Below are 24,025 nucleotides of genomic sequence, written 5' to 3' on the forward strand. Positions count from 1 at the left end.
ATGCATTTAATTGAGAATTCGTAGAACTCATATGCATAATCACTCAACTGGATTGGCACATAAATAAAATTTTGTCAACACGATAGGTTACAATCCTCAAGTCGTGTGCTAGTGTTTAATAGGTTTTCTTCTTGATTTGTTCTTGAAACTTTTCAAGATCCTTTGACTCCCACTGACCTCTTGACATATAAGATTCTCTTGTCAAGAAACATTTATTGACAAACAAATACTCAAGAGTTAGTGTGTGTCTTTATCAAGACAAACCTACTCACAATTTGGTTACTAGTTGGTCTTTGTCTTATTCAAGACATCACAACTTACAAAAAATGTGCAAGTGTAAGAACATTTCTACTTAAGATTATCTCACTTAAATCACAATCTTAGAGTATAACTCTAAGACTTGATATTGGAACGAAGTATGATACATCTTATCGACTTAACCATTTCTACAATTCACCATTCCTCTTCTTAGCCAAACTAGTGAACTAAGGTATCCTTAGAGGATGAATTGTAAGACAATCATAAAACACGATACAAAAGTACTCTCCCTTCTTCTTAGATTGGAGAACCCTTTATCTTTTCTGCCTTCATCGATTCTTCTTATTCGTTCTGCTATTCATTGAAACTTTTCAATAATTCAGAATTACACTTAATCTTGTAAGCATAATCATGTTTACTAGACTTTTAGTAAATCATGACGAATAAACTTATCGTTCTTTGTGGTGGATTTGACCAGTGCACAACATTGTGTACCAGATTTCCTAGTCCTTTACTTGACTCACATACTTATGTGAACAAGGAATTAGTCTCAATTTCCCAAATACGAAGGTTCTCATTCATCACACAATACTAGTTGCATGATTCCAAGTTTCTGTCCAATTGAAACTTGGGTGATGAGAAACTTTCCTCATTTGGTAAATTTCTGACATTACCACAAATAATGTAACTAAGAATCAAATCCATTCATAATATTGCTAACAGTAGAACCATTCAAACACCAATTCTCATAAAATCCATCGCAAGGAAATATAAATAAGATAAATAAAAATTTATTTTATTGCGGAAAATATTGTCCTTACAACACGATTACAAATGAAAACTATGTAAATATTACTTAGCAATCTATCCTAACTCTAAAGTAGTAGCTCAAACAATTTGATCTTTGAATCATGGGATCAAAATCCATTTCTTCATTACCAGATTTAGCTCACTTCTTTCCTTTTAAGCTTCCCTTTTCTTCGATTCTACAAAACACCAAATGTAATCATGTATTAAGAATCTAAAAGGAACTTAATGGAGTAGGATAGTGGATTTTACCTGATGCAAAGTCATACATCTTGACTCTCCCATCTCTTAGATCTGTCAGGTAGTCAGGGCAGCTTCGTAACCAATGCCCGCTCTTTTGGCAGTAGAAACATATGGATTCTCTTGGAATGGTACAAGGGACTATATCAGACTCAGCCTTTCTCTTGCGTAGAGAAAACTTTTCTGGACTTCCATTGTTACCATTTCCCATAGAGGGTTGGGATATTAATTTACCGGACAGATTTGCTGACCGGTGCGCCAAATCATTTCTGATTTAGGAGCAATAACCAAATGAGTCAAATGAGTAAGGGTCATGTCGTGGTCCATCATATAGTACTCTCTAACGAACTTACCATATGATTCGGGAAGTGACTGAACATCCAACTTCCTAACAATCACAATCTATCAATATGTAACCTTTTATCCAAGACATGAGCACATATAGACTTTCCATTTTCATGTCTTTTTCCAATAAGGCTTGAGTGACCTTGAACTTTTCAAGTCTTCGAACATGTGGGTCAGGGAGAATTATTGGAGGAGGTGGAGGAATAGAAGCATGATTTCTATTTCCACAATCCAATCATGGAACATCATCTTCATTTGGAAAACTTTTTCCAACGGATTTAGGAAGACCATAGTTGTCAGACTTTGACATCTATAAGACGGGAGAAAATTCAAGTTTAGTTGATTGAGTCCTCAATAAAACACCCAAATGAGATATTAAGGCTAGGACCCAACACAATATCCTACAAATTGGAAGAGGGATGTCGTAATCCAACTCGCAGAATATTTGAAGGTAAGTGAATGACGATTCACTAATTTTCCACCATGAAAAACGAAAAAGAATTTAAGTTTTAAATGTATTGAAAATTCCTAGATCTTTTGAGATTCATTGAATTTTTCAATGTCATGTTTAATCTCGATTATGCCCTTCATTTGTGACTGGGATGCCGAGGATCACAAATAAGGTGTGAATAACCATGCGAATATACATGATGCCCTTAATGTTACAGTCACCTAATCGACGTGCCGGTTAACCACACACGCTCCATCGATCTATGACAAACATCGAGTCACCCTTCGCTACCAATGCCAAACCCAACTTAGTGTGCCGGTTAGCCACACACGCTCCACTAATTGTCTCGACAAGGGTACAAAGTGTAATTCCATGGAATTGCATCGATTTCACTTTTTCCTAAAGTAACTAAGATTTGGGGATTTAGTAAAAACATTTAGTTACTTTATTCATTATACTTTTAATGAGGAGAGGGTTCGCCCTATCCTACCCGTTCGGCTAACGACCCTCCACCAGTCAAGAGTGCGGTGGGTAAGAGTGGATACCCATTCAATCGCCATTTTATAGGCAATTTCCTTAAACACCTCTTATAGATCAGCTTCGTAAATGAGGCCTACTAACGGTAAGACTAGCAGTTTAAGTTATACATATATAATATTAGACTTTTAATGTTATATATAGTATAGGGTGTATTTTATACTTTTAAAATACTAGGTGGTTTAATTTTATAAGTTACACTTTTAATTTAAATTAAATTGTAAACCAAAACTTTATGGATTTATTAAATCTCTTTTAATTATACACTTTAATTAATTAATAAAACCATAAGGGTGTGATTTGAACCTTTCAAAAGAATACTAGGGTTTTAGAATTTAACATTTTAAATTAAACTTTTAACCAACTCTTAAATTCCAAAAACTTGAGGGCATGTTTTGAAACATTTCAAAACATTAGGGTTTAACTTATTTAAATTTTCAAAAACAAAACCTTTAAGTTCAAATTTAAACTATAAAACCTAAAGGGATTAATTTGAAACTTTTCCAAACTTTATCAAGAATATTCCAGATCACATAATTCAAATAAGGCAATTAACAATTAATTGGTGGTTATCTAATTAGATCTAGTTCAAATTCTTGCAAGATAATGATCAAATAATTCAAATAATTTAACATTTATCAAATAAGGTAACAATTATCTAATTAGATGACCAAAATCTTTTATTTTGACAAAGATAATCCTAAAGAATCAATAAAATCCGTATTTTATTAATTTTAAACAATTATGGCAATTATCCTAAGTCAAAAAAGGTAAAAATCCCGAAATCTGCTCTAACTGACGCTCGAACTCGCCGAGTTCCTCTATGGACTCGCCGAGTTGGAGCTACTCACCGAGTCCACATTGGAACTCGCCGAGTTCATCAGTCAGGGGCCAAAAAAATCGATTTTTCAAGCAAGCAATGAACAATTAAGCATCAATTCATTAACAAACAGCCCTAGGCTCTGATACCACTGATGGGTTTTGAGCAAAACATCATTCCTATGGTGTACATGCAAACCCTAATAGCTTTTGGATCTAGTTTGTCTAATGAACATGCAATTGAATATCCAAAGCTATAAACCCTAGATCTAGCATACAATTAATCATATTAACATGTGAAAGGGTTTTAGATCTTACCTTGATTGTTATGTAGCAATAACAATCTCAAATCCTCCTTGTAATGGATTTAGAAAGCTTAGAGTCACAAGCGTCACTCCTCTAATGGCTCACAAACACCAAGAGCAAGAGGATGAAGAATAAGGAGAGAGGAGGCTGCCCAAAACGTCCAGAAACCCTAGTGGAGCTCTTAGCCACGTTTTTGGGGCTTAAGGGTACTATATATACATGTAGGCTATTAGGGTTTTCAACTAGGAAACCCTAATCTGACTGCTTAAGCCCTAAGCAGCCCATGGACCCTTTTAGAATATCCCTTGGACGATTTCTAATGGGTTTCCCCATAGAATTCGTCTAACCTATTATTCCAAAATGATCCATAGCCCAAATGCAATTATCTTATAATTACAGTTCCAGTCCCTTAAGTTTAATTAATCTCTTTTAGCCACAAAATTAATTCTTAATTAATTATTGACTAATATTAATTAAACAATATGATTTCTCCTTTAATATATTATTCTCATAACATATTAATAAATCATAATTAATCCTTTCTCTTCATAATTCATCCTATCAAGTTGCTTTGGTGAAGGCAACCCAAAAGGACCATGCACCATCGGGTCAAGTACATACCAAAATAGTTATGGACTTAGACACTAATCCAACAGGGTTCACGGCCGTAAATGAGTATCCCATGCCTTCCCAAAGTCTATCACACAGGCTCGCAACATATCTTCCAGAGCTTGAATTGTACTCATGTCCAGCCTAGTTCCTAGGGAACTTTGTAGCGACTGCCAGAATCGTGAAGTGAATCTACTATCTCTATCGGAGATAATAGATATGGGAACACCATGCATTCGTACAATCTCCCTAATGTAAGTTCTGGTTAGCTTCTCCATCTTGTCAGTTTCTTTGATAGGCAGGAAGTGTGCGGACTTGGTTAACCTGTCTACGATCACCCAAAGGGTATCGAGACCACCCGTTGTCTTGGGCAAATTGGTTATGAAGTCCATTGTGATCCGCTCCCATTTCCATTCTGGTATTTCCGGTTGTTGAATTAAACCTGAGGGTTTCTGGTATTCGACCTTAACCTTGGTGCAAGTAAGACAGTTACTCACGAAGGTAGCAATTTCTGCTTTCATGTTAGGCCACGAGTATAACTTTTTGAAATCCAGATACATCTGATCTGAACCTGGGTGGACATGTCACACCCCCAAACCAGAATGACAGAAACATTCGGGGGCGGATGACTTCACGTAGTATCATAACAGTTAAATATTTGTAAAGAAAGTAAACTCAACCATCATAAATATAATAAAAAGTTACATTGTTGCAAGTAATACATGTTTCAAAAGAATATTACAAATATGGTGATTTAAAATGTTTTGATAACTGACGCCTTAGCGTTCCTTCTCCAAAAGCTGATGTTTACCTGTATTACTGATTCCCTGAGAAATACAAGTAGTTTTGAAAAAGTGTCAACAATTAAGTTGGTGAGTTCATAAGCGTTTTTGTACTGGAATTTGTATGTCTTTCGGTAAAAATAATTGAACGTGTTTTCCAGAAAATCCAATATTTTCTATGTATGTGTGATATTTGAAAAAGTTCCAAAGGCTGGAATGCAATAGTATCTTTCATGCTAAAATGGTGAAAGTGGATTTATACATATATAATGTAATTAGTGAATGCATTTAGGAGTCTCGTAAAACAAAAATATTTCGATACTCCATGTGAGTTTTATAACCATGCTATTGACCCAGACTGCCTGTAACAACGTTCTTCAGGCGTTGCAGTGTTATGACGTTTGTCACCCCAAACCTGCCGGTCTAGCTGTAGCGAACAGTTTATGTGCGGGATTTTCAATCCCGTATAGATCTATACACAAGTATCACGCTCTCCCTACAAGAGATTATGGTTTATAATACAGGACTTGAAATGCGTAATTGAGAGTACGGTGAAGTCGGATGTCTCACAAAACTTAGTATCAATAGATTTACGGAATGAAAAGTCCACATTTCTTGTAAATGAAAGTATTTCCTTTTTACAGTGTTTATGTAAAGAAGTCATGAATAACTCGTAAACTATACCCATTATAGTTTTTCGAAAGCGTGTTCCATTTGGTGATAAAAACTCGGTGTAATACCAACTTTGCATGTAAAGTGTAACATTGGTATTAATGTTGTTTAACATTTATAAACAAAATGTAGGTAAAGTATTTGAAACCATATGTAACGATGCGTATTTTAACATAAGTTTTCTCGTGTTTCACTTGTATTTCCCCCCCCCCCCCCTAAAACATGAAAAGATGTGAAAATGTAGGGGTATGAACTCACCTGGAAAGTGTGGTGATTTGAAGAAAACAAGATTTTCTCAGGCGGCACTTCGACCGGAAAGTGGTGAATTTTTCGTGAATCTCGGAGCTTCGGACCTTCGTCGGGACTTGGATACGGAACCGGGGCGTCGGGGTAGTCTCGGGATAGTAGAAGTATGAAATTAGGGAGAGAAATTGAGGAATGAGCAAGTAAAAGTCGGAAGTCTCGCATTCTATTTATAGAAAGGCTGCCAGGCTTCGTACGCTGGGCGTACTCCGAAGTACGCGGGGCGTACCCTCGTACGCGGGCCGTACGTCAGCGATGACGTCTCCGGTCGCCGGTCTTCGGATGGGACGGTAGTAGAGGCATAGGAGCGATGTGGCCGATCCGAGGCCTTGCATTGGGTACGCTGGGCGTACTCCGGAGTACGCTGGGCGTAACCCTTCGGATAAGCCTCGAAGTTTGTGCCCAAAACTTCAAAAATGCGTAACTTTCGCATACGAGCTCCGTTTTCGACGTTCTTTATATCCACACGTAGGTGAGAATATATTCTACAACTTTCATTTAGACTCCGTCGACAAATTTTGAATTTATTGTTAATTATATTTTGTTTAATAGTTCGGGACAGGATATATCCGTTAAAAATTCATAACTTCTTCATCCGATGTCCGTTTTCGTCTGTCTTTTTACCGTTGTACTACTAATGTCGAGATCTTCGATTCTCGTTTAGGTTGCATCGGCTAAAAATCGTTCGATCTTTATTTCGAATTTTTAGCTGTCTACTTGTGTTCTGAAACGTATAAAAATCATAACTTCCTCATACGAAGTCAGATTTGGACGTTCTTTTTATGTATGCTCACGGTTTGTTATTATCTACGAATTTCGTTTAGATACTTAAGGCTAAAAAGTATTTTATTGAAATTTCCCTTTTTACGCTTAACAGTGTTTTACCGGTTGTGTCGCGGATTTTCGATTGGTCATAACTTCTTCGTTATAACTCGGATTTGAGTGTTCTTTATATTTCTGAAAACCTTGACACGATATCTAACACTTTCTGTATCCCAAATGAGACTTTAGAACACTTCATTTTTGACGCTTATTTTATTGATTCAAAATAGTTTATAATATTTGACTTTTTGAACATTACATTGACTCGGAATATCGGGTTGTCACATCATCCCCCCGTTAGAGGGAATTTCGTCCCGAAATTTAATCTAAGACATAGTTTATGGACTAGGAAAAAGATGCGGGTCCTTTTGTTTCATCTGATCCTCGCGTTCCTAGGTGTATTCAGGTCCTCGCTTGGCATTCCAACGAACCTTCACAATGGGTATGCGACTTTGTTTAGTTATTTTAATTTCCCGATCCATGATTTTACTGGCTCTTCTACGAAGTGGAGACTCTCGTTGATTTCAATTTCGTCAAGAGGGATGACGAGGGTCTCATCGGACAAGCACTTCTTTAGGTTCGACACGTGAAAGGTAGGGTGTGCGTTATTGAGTTCTTGCGGTAATCGAAGTTTGTATGCCACCGGGCCGATCCTGGCAAGGATCTCGAATGGTCCAACATACCTAGGGTTTAGTTTCCCATGCTTTCTGAAACGTATTAATCCCTTCCAGGGTGAGACTTTCAATAGTACCCGGTCCCCAACCTGGAATTCCAAGGGTTTCCGTCTTTTATCCGCATAACTCTTTTGTCTGTCTCTTGAAGCCTTTAGTCGTTCTCGGATTTGGAAAATCTTCTCGATACTTTCCCTTATGATTTCTGGGCTAGTGAGAGTGTTGTCTGGTACTTGACCTCTAGCTAGTTGCGTGTCACCCACTTCAGCCCAGCACATAGGTGATCTGCACTTACGGCCGTAGAGGGCTTCGAATGGAGCAACCTTGATGCTAGTGTGATAGCTATTATTGTACGAGAACTCGACCAATGGTAAATTAGTATCCCATGCCTTACCAAAATCTATCACACAAGCTCTTAGCATATCTTCTAAGGTTTGAATGATTCTCTCACTCTGGCCGTCGGTTTGTGGGTGGTAGGCGGTACTCATGTCCAGCCTCGTTCCTAGAGATTTTTGTAGTGACTGTCAGAACCTCGAGGTGAATCTACTATCTTGGTCTGAGATAATAGATATTGATAAACCATGCAGTCGTACAATCTCTCTGATGTATGTTCTAGTTAGTTTCTCCAGCTTATCCGTTTCCTTTATTGGTAGGAAGTGCGCGGATTTGGTTAACCTGTCGATGATCACCCAGATGGTGTCAAGTCCACCCACTGTCTTGGGTAACTTGGTTACGAAATCCATGGTTATCCGCTCCCACTTCCACTCGGGTATTTCAGGTTGCTACAATAATCCCGAGGGCTTTTGGTACTCTACCTTGACTTTGGCGCAAGTCAGACATTTGGCTATATGGGTAGCAATTTCAGCTTTCATGTTTGGCCACCAATACAGTTTCTTGAGATCCAGATACATATTTTCTGAACCGGGATATACGGAGTATCGAGTCTTATGGGCTTCATTCATGACAACATCTCTGAATCCACCAAACTTCGGCGTCCAGATCCGATTCATGAAGTAACGGACTACGTCATCCTTGACTTCAAGATTCTTATCCATTCCTCTTAAGGCCTCCTCCGTCACATTTTCGGATTTCAAGGCTTCTATTTGAGCTTCCTTGATTTGCATGGACAGGTGTGAATGGATCGTCATGGTTAAGGATTTCACTCGGCGGCCCGAGTATTCCTTTCGGCTGAGGGAATCCGCTACTACATTAGCTTTTCCGGGATGATAACAAATTTCGCATTCGTAATCGTTCAGTAGTTCTACCCATCATCTTTGCCTCATGTTGAGTTCCTTTTGATTGAGGATGTGCTGGAGGCTCTTATGGTCGGTGAAGATTGTACATTTCGTGCAGTAGAGATAGTGTCTCCAGATCTTTAGAGCGAAAACGACTTCCCCTAGTTCGAGATCATGCGTGGTATAGTTGACCTCGTGCGTCTTGAGTTGTCTCGAGGCGTATGCGATGACCTTCCCTCCTTGCATTAGGACACATCCAAGTCCTTGGTTTGGCGCATCACAGTAGACTACAAAGTATTTTGTTCCTTCTGGCAAAGATAATATAGGTGCGCTACATAGGGCTCGCTTTAGTGTTTGGAATGCAACGTCTTGTTTTTCTCCCCAGCTGAAGGTTACACCCTTCTGAGTCAGAGTGGTAAGTGGCTTAGCAATCTTCGAGAAGTTTTGTATGAACCTCCGGTAATACCCAGCGAGGCCCAAGAATTGTCGGATTTCCGTTGGAGTCCTTGGAGTTGTCCAGTTCTCGATTGCCTTGATTTTGGAAGGGTCCACGTGTATCCCCTCCTTGCTGACCACGTGACCTAGGAAATCTACTTTCCGAATCCAAAATTCGCACTTCGATAATTTCGCGTATAGCTTCTCTGTCCTTAATGTTTCCAAGACCTGTCGGAGGTGTTGGCTATGCTCCTCTTTACTCCTTGAATAGATGAGTATATCATCTATGAACACGATCACAAATTTGTCCAGAAAAGGACAACATACTCAGTTCATCAAGTCCATGCACACCGCCGGTGCGTTTGTCAATCCAAAGGGCATCACTGCTACATTAGCTTTTCCGTGATGATAACAAGTTTCGCATTCGTAATCGTTTAGTAGTTCTACCCATCGTCTTTGCCTCATGTTGAGTTCCTTTTGATTGAGGATGTGCTGGAGGCTCTTATGGTCGGTGAAAATTGTACATTTCGTGCCGTAGAGATAGTGTCTCCAGATCTTTAGAGCGAAAACGACTTCTCCTAGTTCGAGATCGTGCGTGGTATAGTTGACCTCGTGCGTCTTGAGTTGTCTCGAGGCGTATGCGATGACCTTCCCTCGTTGCATTAGGACACATCCAAGTCCCTGGTTTGACGCATCACAGTAGACTACAAAGTATTTTGTTCCTTCTGGCAAAGATAATATAGGTGCGCTGCATAGGGCTCGCTTTAGTGTTTGGAATGCAACGTCTTGTTTTTCTCCCGAGCTGAAGGTTACACCCTTCTGAGTCAGAGTGGTAAGTGGCTTAGCAATCTTCGAGAAGTTTTGTATGAACCTCCGGTAATACCCAGCAAGGCCCAAGAATTGTTGGATTTCCGTTGGAGTCCTTGGAGTTGTCCAGTTCTCGATTGCCTTGATTTTGGAAGGGTCCACGTGTATCCCCTCCTTGCTGACCACGTGACCTAGGAAATCTACTTTCCGAATCCAAAATTCGCACTTTGATAATTTTGCGTATAACTCTTTTGTCTGTCTCTTGAAGCCTTTAGTCGTTCTCGGATTTGGACAATCTTCTCGATACTTTCCCTTATGATTTCCGGGCTAGTGAGAGTGTTGTCTGGTACTTGACCTCTAGCTAGTTGCGTGTCACCCACTTCATCCCAGCACAGAGGTGATCTGCACTTACGGCCGTAGAGGGCTTCGAATGGAGCAACCTTGATGCTAGTGTGATAGCTATTATTGTACGAGAACTCGACCAATGGTAAATGAGTATCCCACGCCTTACCAAAATCGATCACACAAGCTCTTAGCATATCTTCTAAGGTTTGAATGATTCTCTCACTCTGGCCGTCGGTTTGTGGGTGGTAGGCGGTACTCATGTCCAGCCTCGTTCCTAGAGATTTTTGTAGTGACTGCCAGAACCTCGAGGTGAATCTACTATCTCGGTCTGAGATAATAGATATTGATAAACCATGCAGTCGTACAATCTCTCTGATGTATGTTCTAGTTAGTTTCTCCAGCTTATCCGTTTCCTTTATTGGTAGGAAGTGCGCGGATTTGGTTAACTTGTCGATGATCACCCAGATGGTGTCAAGTCCACCCACTGTCTTGGGTAACTTGGTTACGAAATCCATGGTTATCCGCTCCCACTTCCACTCGGGTATTTCAGGTTTCTACAATAATCCCGAGGGCTTTTGGTACTCTACCTTGACTTTGGCGCAAGTCAGACATTTGGCTATATGGGTAGCGATTTCAGCTTTCATGTTTGGCCACCAATACAGTTTCTTGAGATCCAGATACATATTTTCTGAACCGGGATATACGGAGTATCGAGTCTTATGGGCTTCATTCATGACAACATCTCTGAATCCACCAAACTTCGGCGTCCAGATCCGATTCATGAAGTAACAGACTACGTCATCCTTGACTTCAAGATTCTTATCCATTCCTCTTAAGGCCTCCCCCGTCACATTTTCGGATTTCAAGGCTTCTATTTGAGCTTCCTTGATTTGCATGGACAGGTGTGAATGGATCGTCATGCTTAAGGATTTCACTCGGCGGCCCGAGTATTCCTTTCGGCTGAGGGCATCCGCTACTACATTAGCTTTTTCGGGATGATAACAAATTTCGCATTCGTAATCGTTCAGTAGTTCTACCCGTCGTCTTTGCCTCATGTTGAGTTCCTTTTGATTGAGGATGTGCTGGAGGCTCTTATGGTCGGTGAAGATTGTACATTTTGTGCCGTAGAGATAGTGTCTCCAGATCTTTAGAGCGAAAACGACTTCTCCTAGTTCGAGATCGTGCGTGGTATAGTTGACCTCGTGCGTCTTGAGTTGTCTCGAGGCCTATGCGATGACCTTCCCTCGTTGCATTAGGACACATCCAAGTCCCTGGTTTGACGCATCACAGTAGACTACAAAGTATTTTGTTCCTTCTGGCAAAGATAATATAGGTTCGCTCCATAGGGATCGCTTTAGTGTTTGGAATGCAACGTCTTGTTTTTCTCCCCAGCTAAAGGTTACACCCTTCTGAGTCAGAGTGGTAAGTGGCTTAGCAATCTTCGAGAAGTTTTGTATGAACCTCCGGTAATACCCAGCGAGGCCCAAGAATTGTCGGATTTCCGTTGGAGTCCTTGGAGTTGTCCAGTTCTCGATTGCCTTGATTTTGGAAGGGTCCACGTGTATCCCCTCCTTGCTGACCACGTGACCTAGGAAATCTACTTTCCGAATCCAAAATTCGCACTTTGATAATTTCGCGTATAGCTTCTCTGTCCTTAATGTTTCCAAGACCTGTCGGAGGTGTTGGCTATGCTCCTCTTTACTCCTTGAATAGATGAGTATATCATCTATGAACACGATCACAAATTTGTCCAGAAAAGGACAACATACTCGGTTCATCAAGTCCATGAACACCGCCGGTGCGTTTGTCAATCCAAAGGGCATCACTGCTACATTAGCTTTTCCGTGATGATAACAAATTTCGCATTCGTAATCGTTTAGTAGTTCTACCCATCGTCTTTGCCTCATGTTGAGTTCCTTTTGATTGAGGATGTGCTGGAGGCTCTTATGGTCGGTGAAGATTGTACATTTTGTGCCGTAGAGATAGTGTCTCCAGATCTTTAGAGCGAAAACGACTTCTCCTAGTTCGAGATCGTGCGTGGTATAGTTGACCTCGTGCGTCTTGAGTTGTCTCGAGGCGTATGCGATGACCTTCCCTCGTTGCATTAGGACACATCCAAGTCCCTGGTTTGATGCATTATAGTAGACTACAAAGTATTTTGTTCCTTCTAGCAAAGATAATATAGGTGCGCTGCATAGGGCTCGCTTTAGTGTTTGGAATGCAACGTCTTGTTTTTCTCCCCAGCTGAAGGTTACACCCTTCTGAGTCAGAGTGGTAAGTGGTTAGCAATCTTCGAGAAGTTTTGTATGAACCTCCGGTAATACCCAGCAAGGCCCAAGAATTGTTGGATTTCCGTTGGAGTCCTTGGAGTTGTGCAGTTCTCGATTGCCTTGATTTTGGAAGGGTCCATGTGTATCCCCTCCTTGCTGACCACGTGACCTAGGAAATCTACTTTCCGAATCCAAAATTCGCACTTTGATAATTTCGCGTATAGCTTCTCTGTCCTTAATGTTTCCAAGACCTGTCGGAGGTGTTGGCTATGCTCCCTATTACTCCTTGAATAGATGAGTATATCATCTATGAACACGATCACAAATTTGTCCAGAAAAGGACAACATACTCGGTTCATCAAGTCCATGAACACAGCCGGTGCGTTTGTCAATCCAAAGGGCATCACTACAAACTCGTAGTGACCATAGCGAGTTCGGAATGCCGTTTTGGGAACGTATCTTTCCAGGACTCGCAGCTGGTGATACCCAGATCTTAAATCGATCTTTGAAAAGTAGCTTGCTCCTTGTAGTTGGTCGAACAGATCGTCTATGCGCGGTAAGGGATATCGGTTCTTGATCGTGAGTTTGTTCAGTTCCCGGTAATCGATGCACATGCGAAAAGATCCGTCCTTCTTCTTTACGAACAGAACCGGTGCTCCCCAAGGTGAGAAGCTCGGTCTGATGAATCCTTTGCTTAAAAGCTCGTTCAGCTGGCTGGATAATTCCTGCATTTCTGCCGGTGCTAGACGGTATGGCGATTTTGCTACTGGGGTAGCCCCGGGAATCAAGTCGATTCTGAACTCGACTTGACGTTCTGGTGGAACTCCTGGAAGATCTTCAGGGGAAATGTCGGGGAAATTGCAGATTTCCGGAATGTCTTTAATGTCTTTCACTTCTTGTTTCTTGTCTACCACGTGGGCTAGGAAGGCATGCTATTCTTTGCGCAGGTATTTTCGGGCTTTGACGCAAGAGATGTGTCACCATAGATGACAAGAGTTTCGTCACTTGGCAGATTAAGGTGAACGGCCCTTTCGTGACACGGTATACCGGCATGGTGAAGGCTTAACCAATCCATACCGATGATGACATCAAAGCTTCTTATGGTGATCGGCATTAGATCGATTTGGAAAAAGTGTTCATTTAGAGCTAGTGTGCAACCTACATACAAATCGTTTGTGCTTTCTGTTTTACCGTTTGCCATTTCTACTGCAAATATCTTATTGAGTGCTTGGGGTTTTTGATTAAGTAAGTGTTTGAATTTATGACTCACGAAATTTTTCTCCGCACCACAGTCAAAGAGTATGCATGCATAAATGTCGTTGAGGAGAAACATACCCGTAACCACTATGGGATCGGCTATTGCCTCGTTCTGCCCTATTGCCAGGACTCTTCCTACGCCGCTAGCATTCTTTTCCTTAGGGCAATCCCTCTTGTAGTGCCCAGTTTCCCCACACCCAAAACATGCCTGGGTCACTCCAGCACCAGGAACTTGGGTGATTGGTCGCGCCGGTGCCTTATAGAAACAAGCAGTGTGCCCTTTCCTGTCGCAGTTTTTACAGTGCATCTCCCGACAATTCCTGTTGTGATGGTAATTGCATTTTTTGCACTTTGGTAAGTTCCCAACATATTGTTTTACCGGCATAGGGGTAACAGGGACAACAGTGGGGGCAGTAGCGGCATGGACTGCCACTATTTGTTTCTTTGAAGGTTCTTGCGAAGTTTAACCTTTCCTCTTGTTCCAATACTTCTTCTTCTTGTTGTTGTTGGCATTGCTATTATTGTTGTTGCTTCCTCTGGTTGGTTCCGGGACGACGGTCGTGACATCTTGGCAGACCCCATGATCAACGAGGGACTGTGCCAGTTGTTTGGCACTGTCGAACGTCGTGGGTTTGGAAGCTAGCACACTTCCTCGAAGCTGGGGCGACAGTCCCCAGATATACCTTTCCACCTTCTTGCTTTCTAGGGCCATCATCCCTGGGCAAAGTGTTGTCAAGTCACTGAACCTATTCGTATAGGTTGTGATGTCCGGGCCCACCATAGTCAAGCCCCAAAGCTCATGTTCAAGCTTCTGAATCTCGCCCCTTGGGCAGTACTCTCGCAGTAGCATTTGTTTCAGGTTCTCCCAACCCATGGAGTTTGCCACCACCAGAGTTAGTGACTTGACGTGTCCATTCCACCACGTTAGGGCTCGTTCGGAGAAAATACAGCCGACAAATTTTACTTTGCTCTCTTCGGGGCATGAGCAGATTTCGAATACGGCTTCCGTTTTCTCTATCCATTGGGATAGAGCCATTACTCTCCCGGATCCATTAAAGGGGATGGGTATTCTGTTGGAGAATTCCTTGTAAGTACATTCCCCGGAATGACCCTGGTTTTGGCCATTAGTAGAGCTATTTATTCCTCCTCCTGATCCGTTCCTACTCATTTGTGCCATTGCTGCGGTTACGGCAGCTGTTACAGCTGCCTGAAAAGTAGCAGCATCCATTGATGGAGGTGGTGGTGGAGGTGGTGTTGGTGCTCCTGTAGTATTGAAGCGTCGAGGATTCCTTCTTGGCGGCATGATTCTGCCATAAGTTAAGATACGAATTCTTGATAAGTCTTCAGAAATGATTATGTAAAGTCTTAGTATTATATGTTTTGCGTTCTGAACATTACCGAATTTTGTAAGTTAATGGAAACTCACAATAATAAGTGTATGATTTCCTTAGTATTTTTAAGAACTTAATGGAATAATCAAAGAAATAATAAATGCGTGTCAATCTCATCGATATTAATATTTGATACAATGATCAGGAAAATTTGACCTTATGGGTTTAGGGTACATCAATGAAAATGGGAAAATTTGACAGCATTCGGGCCCCCGAATTGTGCACTCATAATCCTTCGGGTTTACATTTAAAAAGAAAGAGTAACACCAACGCTTAGTCGATAATTATATATACATAGCACCATAATTACGCGCTCTACTCCGAGCGGGTGGCACGCTGCGGACCATGGTATGTGGTTGTGGAAGTCTGAGCTCGGGCTACTTGACGTTCAGCCTCGATGATGCGCCTCTCCATTGCGGCTTGGCTTTTACGAAACTCCCTTACTTCGGCTCTAGCAGCAGTAATGTCCTTCTGATGGGAAAAGGTGTGGTCTATTGTTCGCTCATGTTCTTCGTCCAGACGATGAAGTCGTACCGCAGTGACAGCAGCGGTGGCCCCAATGTCCAAGAGTTGGCTGACATTCACTCTTGCTTGCTCGCCTTGGTTGGCAATGCGACGAACCATGACAGGGAGTGCCCTGTCAGCCGAACCCCCTGTTGTTGAGGTTATAAAAGTCGCGTCCCATGCCGTAAGGTGGTCGTTGTCCTTGTTCCTTGCTCCATCGTTTTAGGTCCACAACCCAACGGGGCGCCGGGCTCTGAAAGTTCCGTCGGGGAATTGCTGCTTCTCGGGGAGGATTGTAGATCTCCGGTTCCGAGTCAGTGTTCCCACCATCTCCTTCCTCTTCTGAATCTTCATCTGGGTCTTCCTCGGGATCCTCTTCGGAATCCTCTTCTTGCTCTTCCTCGGGAATCTCTTCGGGATCTTCCTCTGGGTCCTCCTCAATTCAACCTCCATTTCCCTGGTTAGGGTAGTAGGAATCCCCGGGAATGTGAAATCCTGCCATTTCGTCTGATCGATAATAGAGGTACGAGACTTATATATAAAACTTGGGAGTAAAAAGGTAATTTTTGATAAGTAAATTTTTTTATTTATTTGACGATTCCTAATTTTAACTAAATATCGAGGTCCGCACAATTATTATAGTTCTTATAGTTTTATAAAATACTCCAATAGTATTTCAAATTTGTAAGTTTGATTCTAGTATTTTCTTTGGTAAGTTTTTGACTTGTTGCTCACTACGACCATTCCTCGACATACGTTGGTCACATCCAGGATAAATATAGTTGATCAGGCTATATTTATTCTCGATCTGATTACATACCCCGAGGCCTAATCGTAGCGTCGCAACTTGCCTTAATACTTTTGTAAAATTTTAACTACGATACGAGACCGATGCATGCGTGTACTTATACTTTTACAAAAATAGAAATATATATCATTTCAATTTATTAAAAGTATAGTTTGTGAAAACGTTTTGTCAGAGGGTTTTAGTCCCTTTGCATTTATAGTTTGTATAGCTTAAGTGGTTCGATATACTTAGTTCATTATAAACAATGCTCTGATACCAATCTGTCACACCCCAAACCAGAATGGCGGAAACATTCGGGGGCGGATGACTTCACGTAGTATCATAACAGTTGAATATTTGTAAAGAAAGTAAACTCAACCATCATAAATATAATAAAAAGTTACATTGTTGCAAGTAATACATGTTTCAAAAGAATATTACAAATATGATGATTTAAAATGTTTTGATAACTAACGCCTAAGTGTTCCTTCTCCAAAAGCTGATGTTTAACTGTATTACTGATTCCCTGAGAAAAATATAAGTAGTTTTGAAAAAGTGTCAACAATTAAGTTGGTGAGTTCATAAGCGTTTTTGTACTGAAATTTGTATGTCTTTCGGTAAAAATAACTGAACGTGTTTTCCAGAAAATCCAATATTTTCTATGTATGTGTGATAGTTGAAAAAGTTCCAAAGGCTGGAATGCAATAGTATCTTTCATGTCAAAATGGTGAAAGTGGATTTATACATATATAATGTAATTACTGAATGCATTTAGGAGTCTCGTAAATAAAAAATATTTCGATACTCCATGTGAGTTTTATAACCATGCTATTGACCCAGACTGCCTGTAACAACGTTCTTCAGGCGTTGCAGTGTTATGACGTTTGTCACCCCAGACCTGCCGGTCTAACTGTAGCTAACAGTTTAGGTGCGGGATTGTCAATCCCATATAGATCTATACACAAGTATCACGCTCTCCCTACAAGAGATTATGGTTTATAATACAAGACTTGAAATGCGTACTTGAGAGTACGGTGAAGCCGGATGTCTCACAAAACTTAGTATCAATAGATTTACGGAATGAAAAGTCCACATTTCTTGTAAATGAAAGTATTTCCTTTTTACAGTGTTTATATAAAGAAGTCATGAATAACTCGTAAACTATACCCATTATAGTTTTTCGAAAGCGTGCTCCATTTGGTGATAAAAACTCGATGTAATACCAACTTTGCATGTAAAGTGTAACGTTGGTATTAATGTTGTTTAACATTTATAAACAAAATGTAGGTAAAGTATTTGAAACCATATGTAACGATGCGTATTTTAACATAAGTTTTTCTCGTGTTTCACTTGTATTCCCCCCCCCCCTAAAACATGAAAAGACGTGAAAATGTAGGGGTATGAACTCACCTGGAAAGTGTTGTGATTTGAAGAAAACAAGATTTTCTCGGGCGGCACTTCGACCGGAAAGTGGTGAATTTTTCCGGAATCTTGGAGCTTCGGACCTTCGTCGGGACTTGGATACGGAACCGGGGCGTCGGGGTAGTCTCGGGATAGTAGAAGTATGAAATTAGGGAGAGAAATTGAGGAATGAGCAAGTAAAAGTCAGAACTCTCGCATGCTATTTATAGGAGGGCTGCCAGGCTTCGTACGTTGGGCGTACTCCGAAGTACGCGGGGTGTACCTCGTACGCTGGGCGTACCCTCGTATGTGGGGCGTACGTCAGCGATGACGTCTCCGGTCGCCGGTCTTCGGATGGGACGGTAGTAGAGGCATAGGGGCGACGTGGCCGATCTGAGGCCTTGCATTGGGTACGCTGGGCGTACTCCGAAGTACGCTAGGCGTAACCCTTCGGATACGCCTCGAAGTGTATGCCCAAAACTTCAAAAATGCGTAACTTTCACATACGAGCTCCGTTTTTGACGTTCTTTATATCCACGCGTAGGTGAGAATATATTATACAACTTTCATTTAGACTCTGTCGGCAAATTTTGACTTTATTTTTAATTATATTTAATTAATAGGCCGGGACAGGATAAATCCGTTAAAAATTCATAACTTCTTCATCCGATGTCTGTTTTCGTCTGTCTTTGTACCATTGTACTAATAATGTCGAGATCTTCGATTCTCGTTTAGGTTGCATCGACTAAAAATTGTTCGATCTTTATTTCGAATTTTTAGCTGTCTACTGCTGTTCTGAAACTTAGAAAAATCATAACTTCCTCATACGAAGTCAGATTTGGACGTTGTTTTTATGTATGCTCACGGTTTGTTATTATCTACGAATTTTGTTTAGATACTTAAGGCTAAAAAGTATTTTATTGAAATTTCACTTTTTACGCTTAACAGTGTTTTACCGGTTGTGTCGCGGATTTTCGATTGGTCATAACTTCTTCGTTATAACTCGGATTTGAGTGTTCTTTATATTTCTGAAAACCTTGACACGATATCTAACACTTTCTCTATCCCAATTGAGACTTTAGGACACTTCATTTTTTACGCTATTTTTATTGATTCAAAATAGTTTATAATATTTGACTTTTTGAACATTACATTGACTCGAAATATCGGGTTGTCACAGGACAGAATATCAAGTATTGTGCGCTTCGGTCATGACCACGTCTCTGAAACCACCGAGCTTCGGTGTCCAGATCTGATCCATTAGGTACAAGGCTCGGCCACCCTTGACTTCCAAGTTTTTATCCATTCCTCTAAGGAATTCAGCCGCCACATTTTCAGGCTTCAAGGCTTCTAGCTGAGCCTCCTTAATTTGTGTGGACAGATGTGAATGGATAGTCATAGTCAATGATTTGACTCTACGACCAGAGTATTCTTTCTGACTTAGGGTGTCAGCTACTACGTTGGCTTTACCGGGATGATAACGAATTTCGCATTCGTAGTCATTGAGTAGCTCGACCCACCGTCGTTGTCTCATGTTGAGCTCCTTCTGGTCGAATATATGTTGAAGGCTTTTGTGTTCTGTAAAGATAGTGTTCTTCGTACCTGTTAGGTGCAATTTGTGCACCTTTTGCACACCTTTTAGTCGCATTTCATGCATCTATTTAGCATAATTGTTCTTCCTTTTTCTTGCATTTCATCATATTCATGTTAGTCTCTAGAACAACCTTATTTGCACACTTTCATGTCTTTTTCAGGTAAAACGGAGCTTGGAATGCGCTTTGGGAGGTGCCGGGAAGCATTGGTGAAGATTTCGGGATGATCGGGCGAAGAACGAAAAAGTTGGAAAAATCAAGTTTGGATTCGGAGTCAAAGGGGTACACGGGCCGTGTTGGATTTACACTGCAAAATCAACACGGGCCGTGTTGACCAAAATGGGAGCTGTTGACCATGCTGAACACGGGCCGTGTCAGTTTAGTGCAAATCAACACGGGCCATGTTGGCTGCTGAACACGGGCCGTGTCAGTTTAGCCTATTTTAACACGGGCCGTGTTCGACCCAAAAACCAACTTTTGGCAGTTTTTCCTATCTTTCATATTATGGGTTGAGGGCCATTTTGAGATAGACAGAACATATCAGAGCACATTTTGAGAGGGGATTTCGAAGGTTATTGCAAGGGATTGATCAGTAATCATTTGGAAACATTATTTCTAGTATTTGTAAGTTGTAATTGCACATTATTTCCATCTTTTATTCTTGTGATCTTGTTCCAGCCATGTGTGGCTATAACCCTAGTTTCTCCAACTTCATGTTTTGACTTCTTAGTTGTGATTTCAATCATATGATTTGATGTTTGCTTTTAATTTCTATCTAGTGAATTTGATTTTGATTTAATTGAATGTTTGATTCTAATTGTGATTCTTATTGGCCATTTGAATTAGGGTTAGGTCATTCAAGTTATCTCTTTTACAAAATTCGTAATTGTTTTGTGAAATTGAACAAGTAACAAACACTAAACTGATTTCCATTGAATGAATTTAGTGTAAATCCTATTCACACACCCTTACGCTCCCAAGCTTGTGAGGAGTATTGGGTGTTGTTGGGAACATTCACATAAAGTTTAATGCAATCTTTCAATCTAATTCTAAGAGCTTGTTTAGATTAGGTTAGTAAGGTTAGGGTTAATCAAAGAGCTTGTTTTGGTTAATTAATGTGGTGAATGGGAAGTGTTAGAGCTTGTTAACACTTTCAAGTACCAACTTAGATAGAATTGAGCAAATATCATGTTATCTTGGAATCGCATTGCTAAGTTGTCATACATAGAGTTGGAGCCCTTACAAATTCTAAATATAATTCACTCATTTAGTTGATTACTTATGTTTTTAATTGTTTGTTTAATAATTGCATTCTAAACCCCCCTCTCTTTACTATTGGTGACCATAGTACCTTGTGCAAAGAGGTATAGACCAATTGTCCCGTGTCTCTGTGGATCGACCCTACTTGCCTTGTACTACCTTTTAGTGCAATATAGTAGTGTTATTTTGGAGTATATCGTACCCATATTATTTTTTGGGTCTGACACACCTAGCAAATTGGCGCCGTTGCCGGGGACACGGTGTTACTAATTGTTTATGCCTAGATCTTTCCGTACAGGTACACCATTGCCAATTGACTCGAAGATAGAGAGGACTGCAAAGAGGATACGAAAGCAAGCCAAGCTTCGTAAGAGGCAACTGGTTTCCGGGACATCTTCATCATCCACCCCTCCAGTCATTAACATTTGGGAGGACATACCCCTCTCAAGTGTATCCGCATCAGAAACATAAAGCCTATCACTCTCATCTCAATCAACCTCACCCAAAAATACCACTCCACCCTCTTCACCTGTTCATAACATCCCAAACTCTACACCCACAAAAAGTTCAACCACTACTCACACCATGGGAGATAACCATGGAGGGAATCCACCTCCAAATCCACCACCCGAGCAAACTCTCCGTCAATGGTCGAGGCAAGAGGTTACTCAACAACCTCTTTGCATCACATATCCGGCAGCCACCAACCTAGAACTGAAATCCGGTCTCATCCACTTACTTCCAACCTTTAGAGGCCTGGAAAATGAAGATCCTCACAAGTTCCTCACTGAGTTCCATGTTGTGTGCGTGGGCATGAAGCCACATAATGTCACGAAGGATCAAATTAAGCTTAGGGCATTCCCCTTCGCGGTGCAAGACGCAGCAAAAGACTGGATCTATGACCTCCCACCGGGGACGGTTACTACTTGGGTAGATCTTGCACGCCTCTTTTAGGAAAAATACTTCCCAGAGATGAAAGCTTCAGCCCTACAGAGGGAAATCATTGGAATCAAGCAACATAAGAGAGAAGTTTTTCACACATATTGAGAGAGATTCAAGAAACTTTGTGCCCAATGTCCAAAGCATGGAATCACCGAATATCAGCTCCTCCAATACTTCATTGAAGGCATGACTCCAATGGAAAGAAGACTTCTAAATGCCTCCAGTGGCAGATCATTACCCGACAAGACTCCAACCAAAATCCGCAACTTAATCAAGAACATGGCTGACGATTCTAAACATTCAAGCCATGATGAAGAATGGTATACGGATGCACCCCGAGGTGTAAAGGAAGTGCAAACACCTCAAATTGAAGCTCAATTGTCCGAGCTTACAAAAGTTGTAATGATGCTAGCCAAAGACAAAGGTGTACAGCCCACACTCCGCCCGTGCGGTATTTGCACTCAAGTGGGTCATCCAACCGATATGTGCCCACAACTTCAAGACGAGGATTATGCGGAAGCAAATGCTTTAGGAGGATATTCCGGGTCAAACTAGAGGGTATTTGAGCAACCACAGAATGACCAAAGATGGAACAACAATCAAGGTTGGGGAGGAAATCAACAAGGAAATTATCAACCAAATCAACCACATCAATATCAACAAAGACCACCTTTTCCACCACAGAACTTTCAGCCAAGGCAGCCACAACACCGTCCTCAACAAGCAGGTTCATCAAGTATGTCCTTAGAGGACATAGTGAAGAGTTTGTCAACTAGCACACAAGCTTTCCAACAAGAAACAAAAGCAAGCATAAAGAACTTAGAGCAACAAGTTTCACAGCTTGCTATTTCTGTAAGCAAACTAGAATCTCAAGGAAAGTTGCCCACCCAAACTGAAACGAACCCAAGGCACAACGTGTGTGCCATCACTTTGAGAGGCGGAAAGAGCTACGATGGTCCAAAAGTGTCGGTTGATCAAGAAGAAGAAGAAATAATGATCGAAGAGGCAACAAAAGAAGAAAAGAAGGAAGATAAAACAACCGCAAAGAAGCCCTTCGTCACTGAGCCTAAAGCCACACCTGCTCCATTCCCCGAACGATTAAAGAGCACGAAGAAAGATTGGGAGGAGAGTGAGATTATGCAAATGTTCCAGAAAGTTCACATTAACATCCCACTCCTCGAGGCCATCAAGCAGGTACCTAGATATGCAAGGTTCCTTAAGAATCTTTGTGTATCTAAAAATAAATTGAAAGGAAACCAAATTGTAAAGGTCGGGGAAAATGTATCTGCGGTTTTGCAAAAGAGGATTCCCCCGAAGTGCAATGATCCCGATGTCTTTACCGTGCCATGCAAATTGGGCAATCTTTATGTACCGCGAGCCATGCTCGATCTAGGTGCATCCATAAATGTCCTACCATATTCTATTTTTAAATCAATTGGTGTAGGAACATTGAGCAAAACCGGTGTGATCATCCAACTTGCCGACCAGTCTTTGGTACATTCAAAAGGTGTATTGGAGGACGTGTTAGTGCAAGTTGATGAATTTGTTTTCCCGGCCGAATTTTATGTCTTAGATATGGGAGATGATGACTCTCCAAGTTCAAGTTCCATACTTTTGGGTAGACCTTTTCTTAAAACTTCTAAAACAAAAATTGATGTCTACAACGAAACTTTAAGTATGGAATTTGATGGTGAAGTTATCAACTTCAATGTTCATGAAGCAAAAAAGGTTCGTTCTGATGTTCAATCTGTTAATTTTGTGAATATGATCCAGCCATTGGCTGAAAAGAGCTTAAACTCGACTAACCATGATTTTATGGAGTTATACTTTTCACAAAAATTAGACAGGGACAAAACCAAAGAACTTGCAAAGGAGTGTTGTATAAACGAGGAGGTGCTGGAGATTTTGAAGTTCAAGGATGATAAGCACATGCGGATTGATGGAAGAGAAGTAGAATTACCTACTACCAAAGCCAAATTTCTTCCACCGGTGGAACAAGCACAAGATTTGGGAGCAAAAACTCCACTGGACCCTTTAAACAATATACATGTTAAGAAGGAGAGCACTCAACCAGTCATCAACTCAAATAAACTATCGAAGAAGGAAAAGAAAGAGTTGATAATCCTGTTGAATAAATACCAAAAAAGGACTGAGTGGACAATCTCCGATAATCCTGC

General features: G+C 40.9%; 1 protein-coding gene across 1 annotated transcript; it reads left to right on the top strand.

Annotated features, from left to right (window-relative positions):
* Positions 1 to 21,491: 21,491 nt before the first annotated feature.
* Positions 21,492 to 21,860, top strand: LOC145121679 (uncharacterized). The gene has a single exon (XM_079057391.1). The coding sequence runs from the start codon at positions 21,492 to 21,494 to the stop codon at positions 21,858 to 21,860; it is 369 nt and encodes a 122-aa protein (XP_078913517.1).
* Positions 21,861 to 24,025: the final 2,165 nt, after the last annotated feature.

Source organism: Lactuca virosa, chromosome 6 (genome assembly GCF_052849685.1).
Source record: "Lactuca virosa cultivar CGN04683 chromosome 6, Lactuca_virosa_CGN04683_v6, whole genome shotgun sequence".
In the NCBI taxonomy this organism is placed as follows: domain Eukaryota; kingdom Viridiplantae; phylum Streptophyta; class Magnoliopsida; order Asterales; family Asteraceae; genus Lactuca; species Lactuca virosa.

Excerpts from the sequence above, each read along its gene's own strand:
- LOC145121679 (XM_079057391.1), top strand. The coding sequence starts at position 21,492 with ATGGGAGATAACCATGGAGGGAATCCACCTCCAAATCCACCACCCGAG.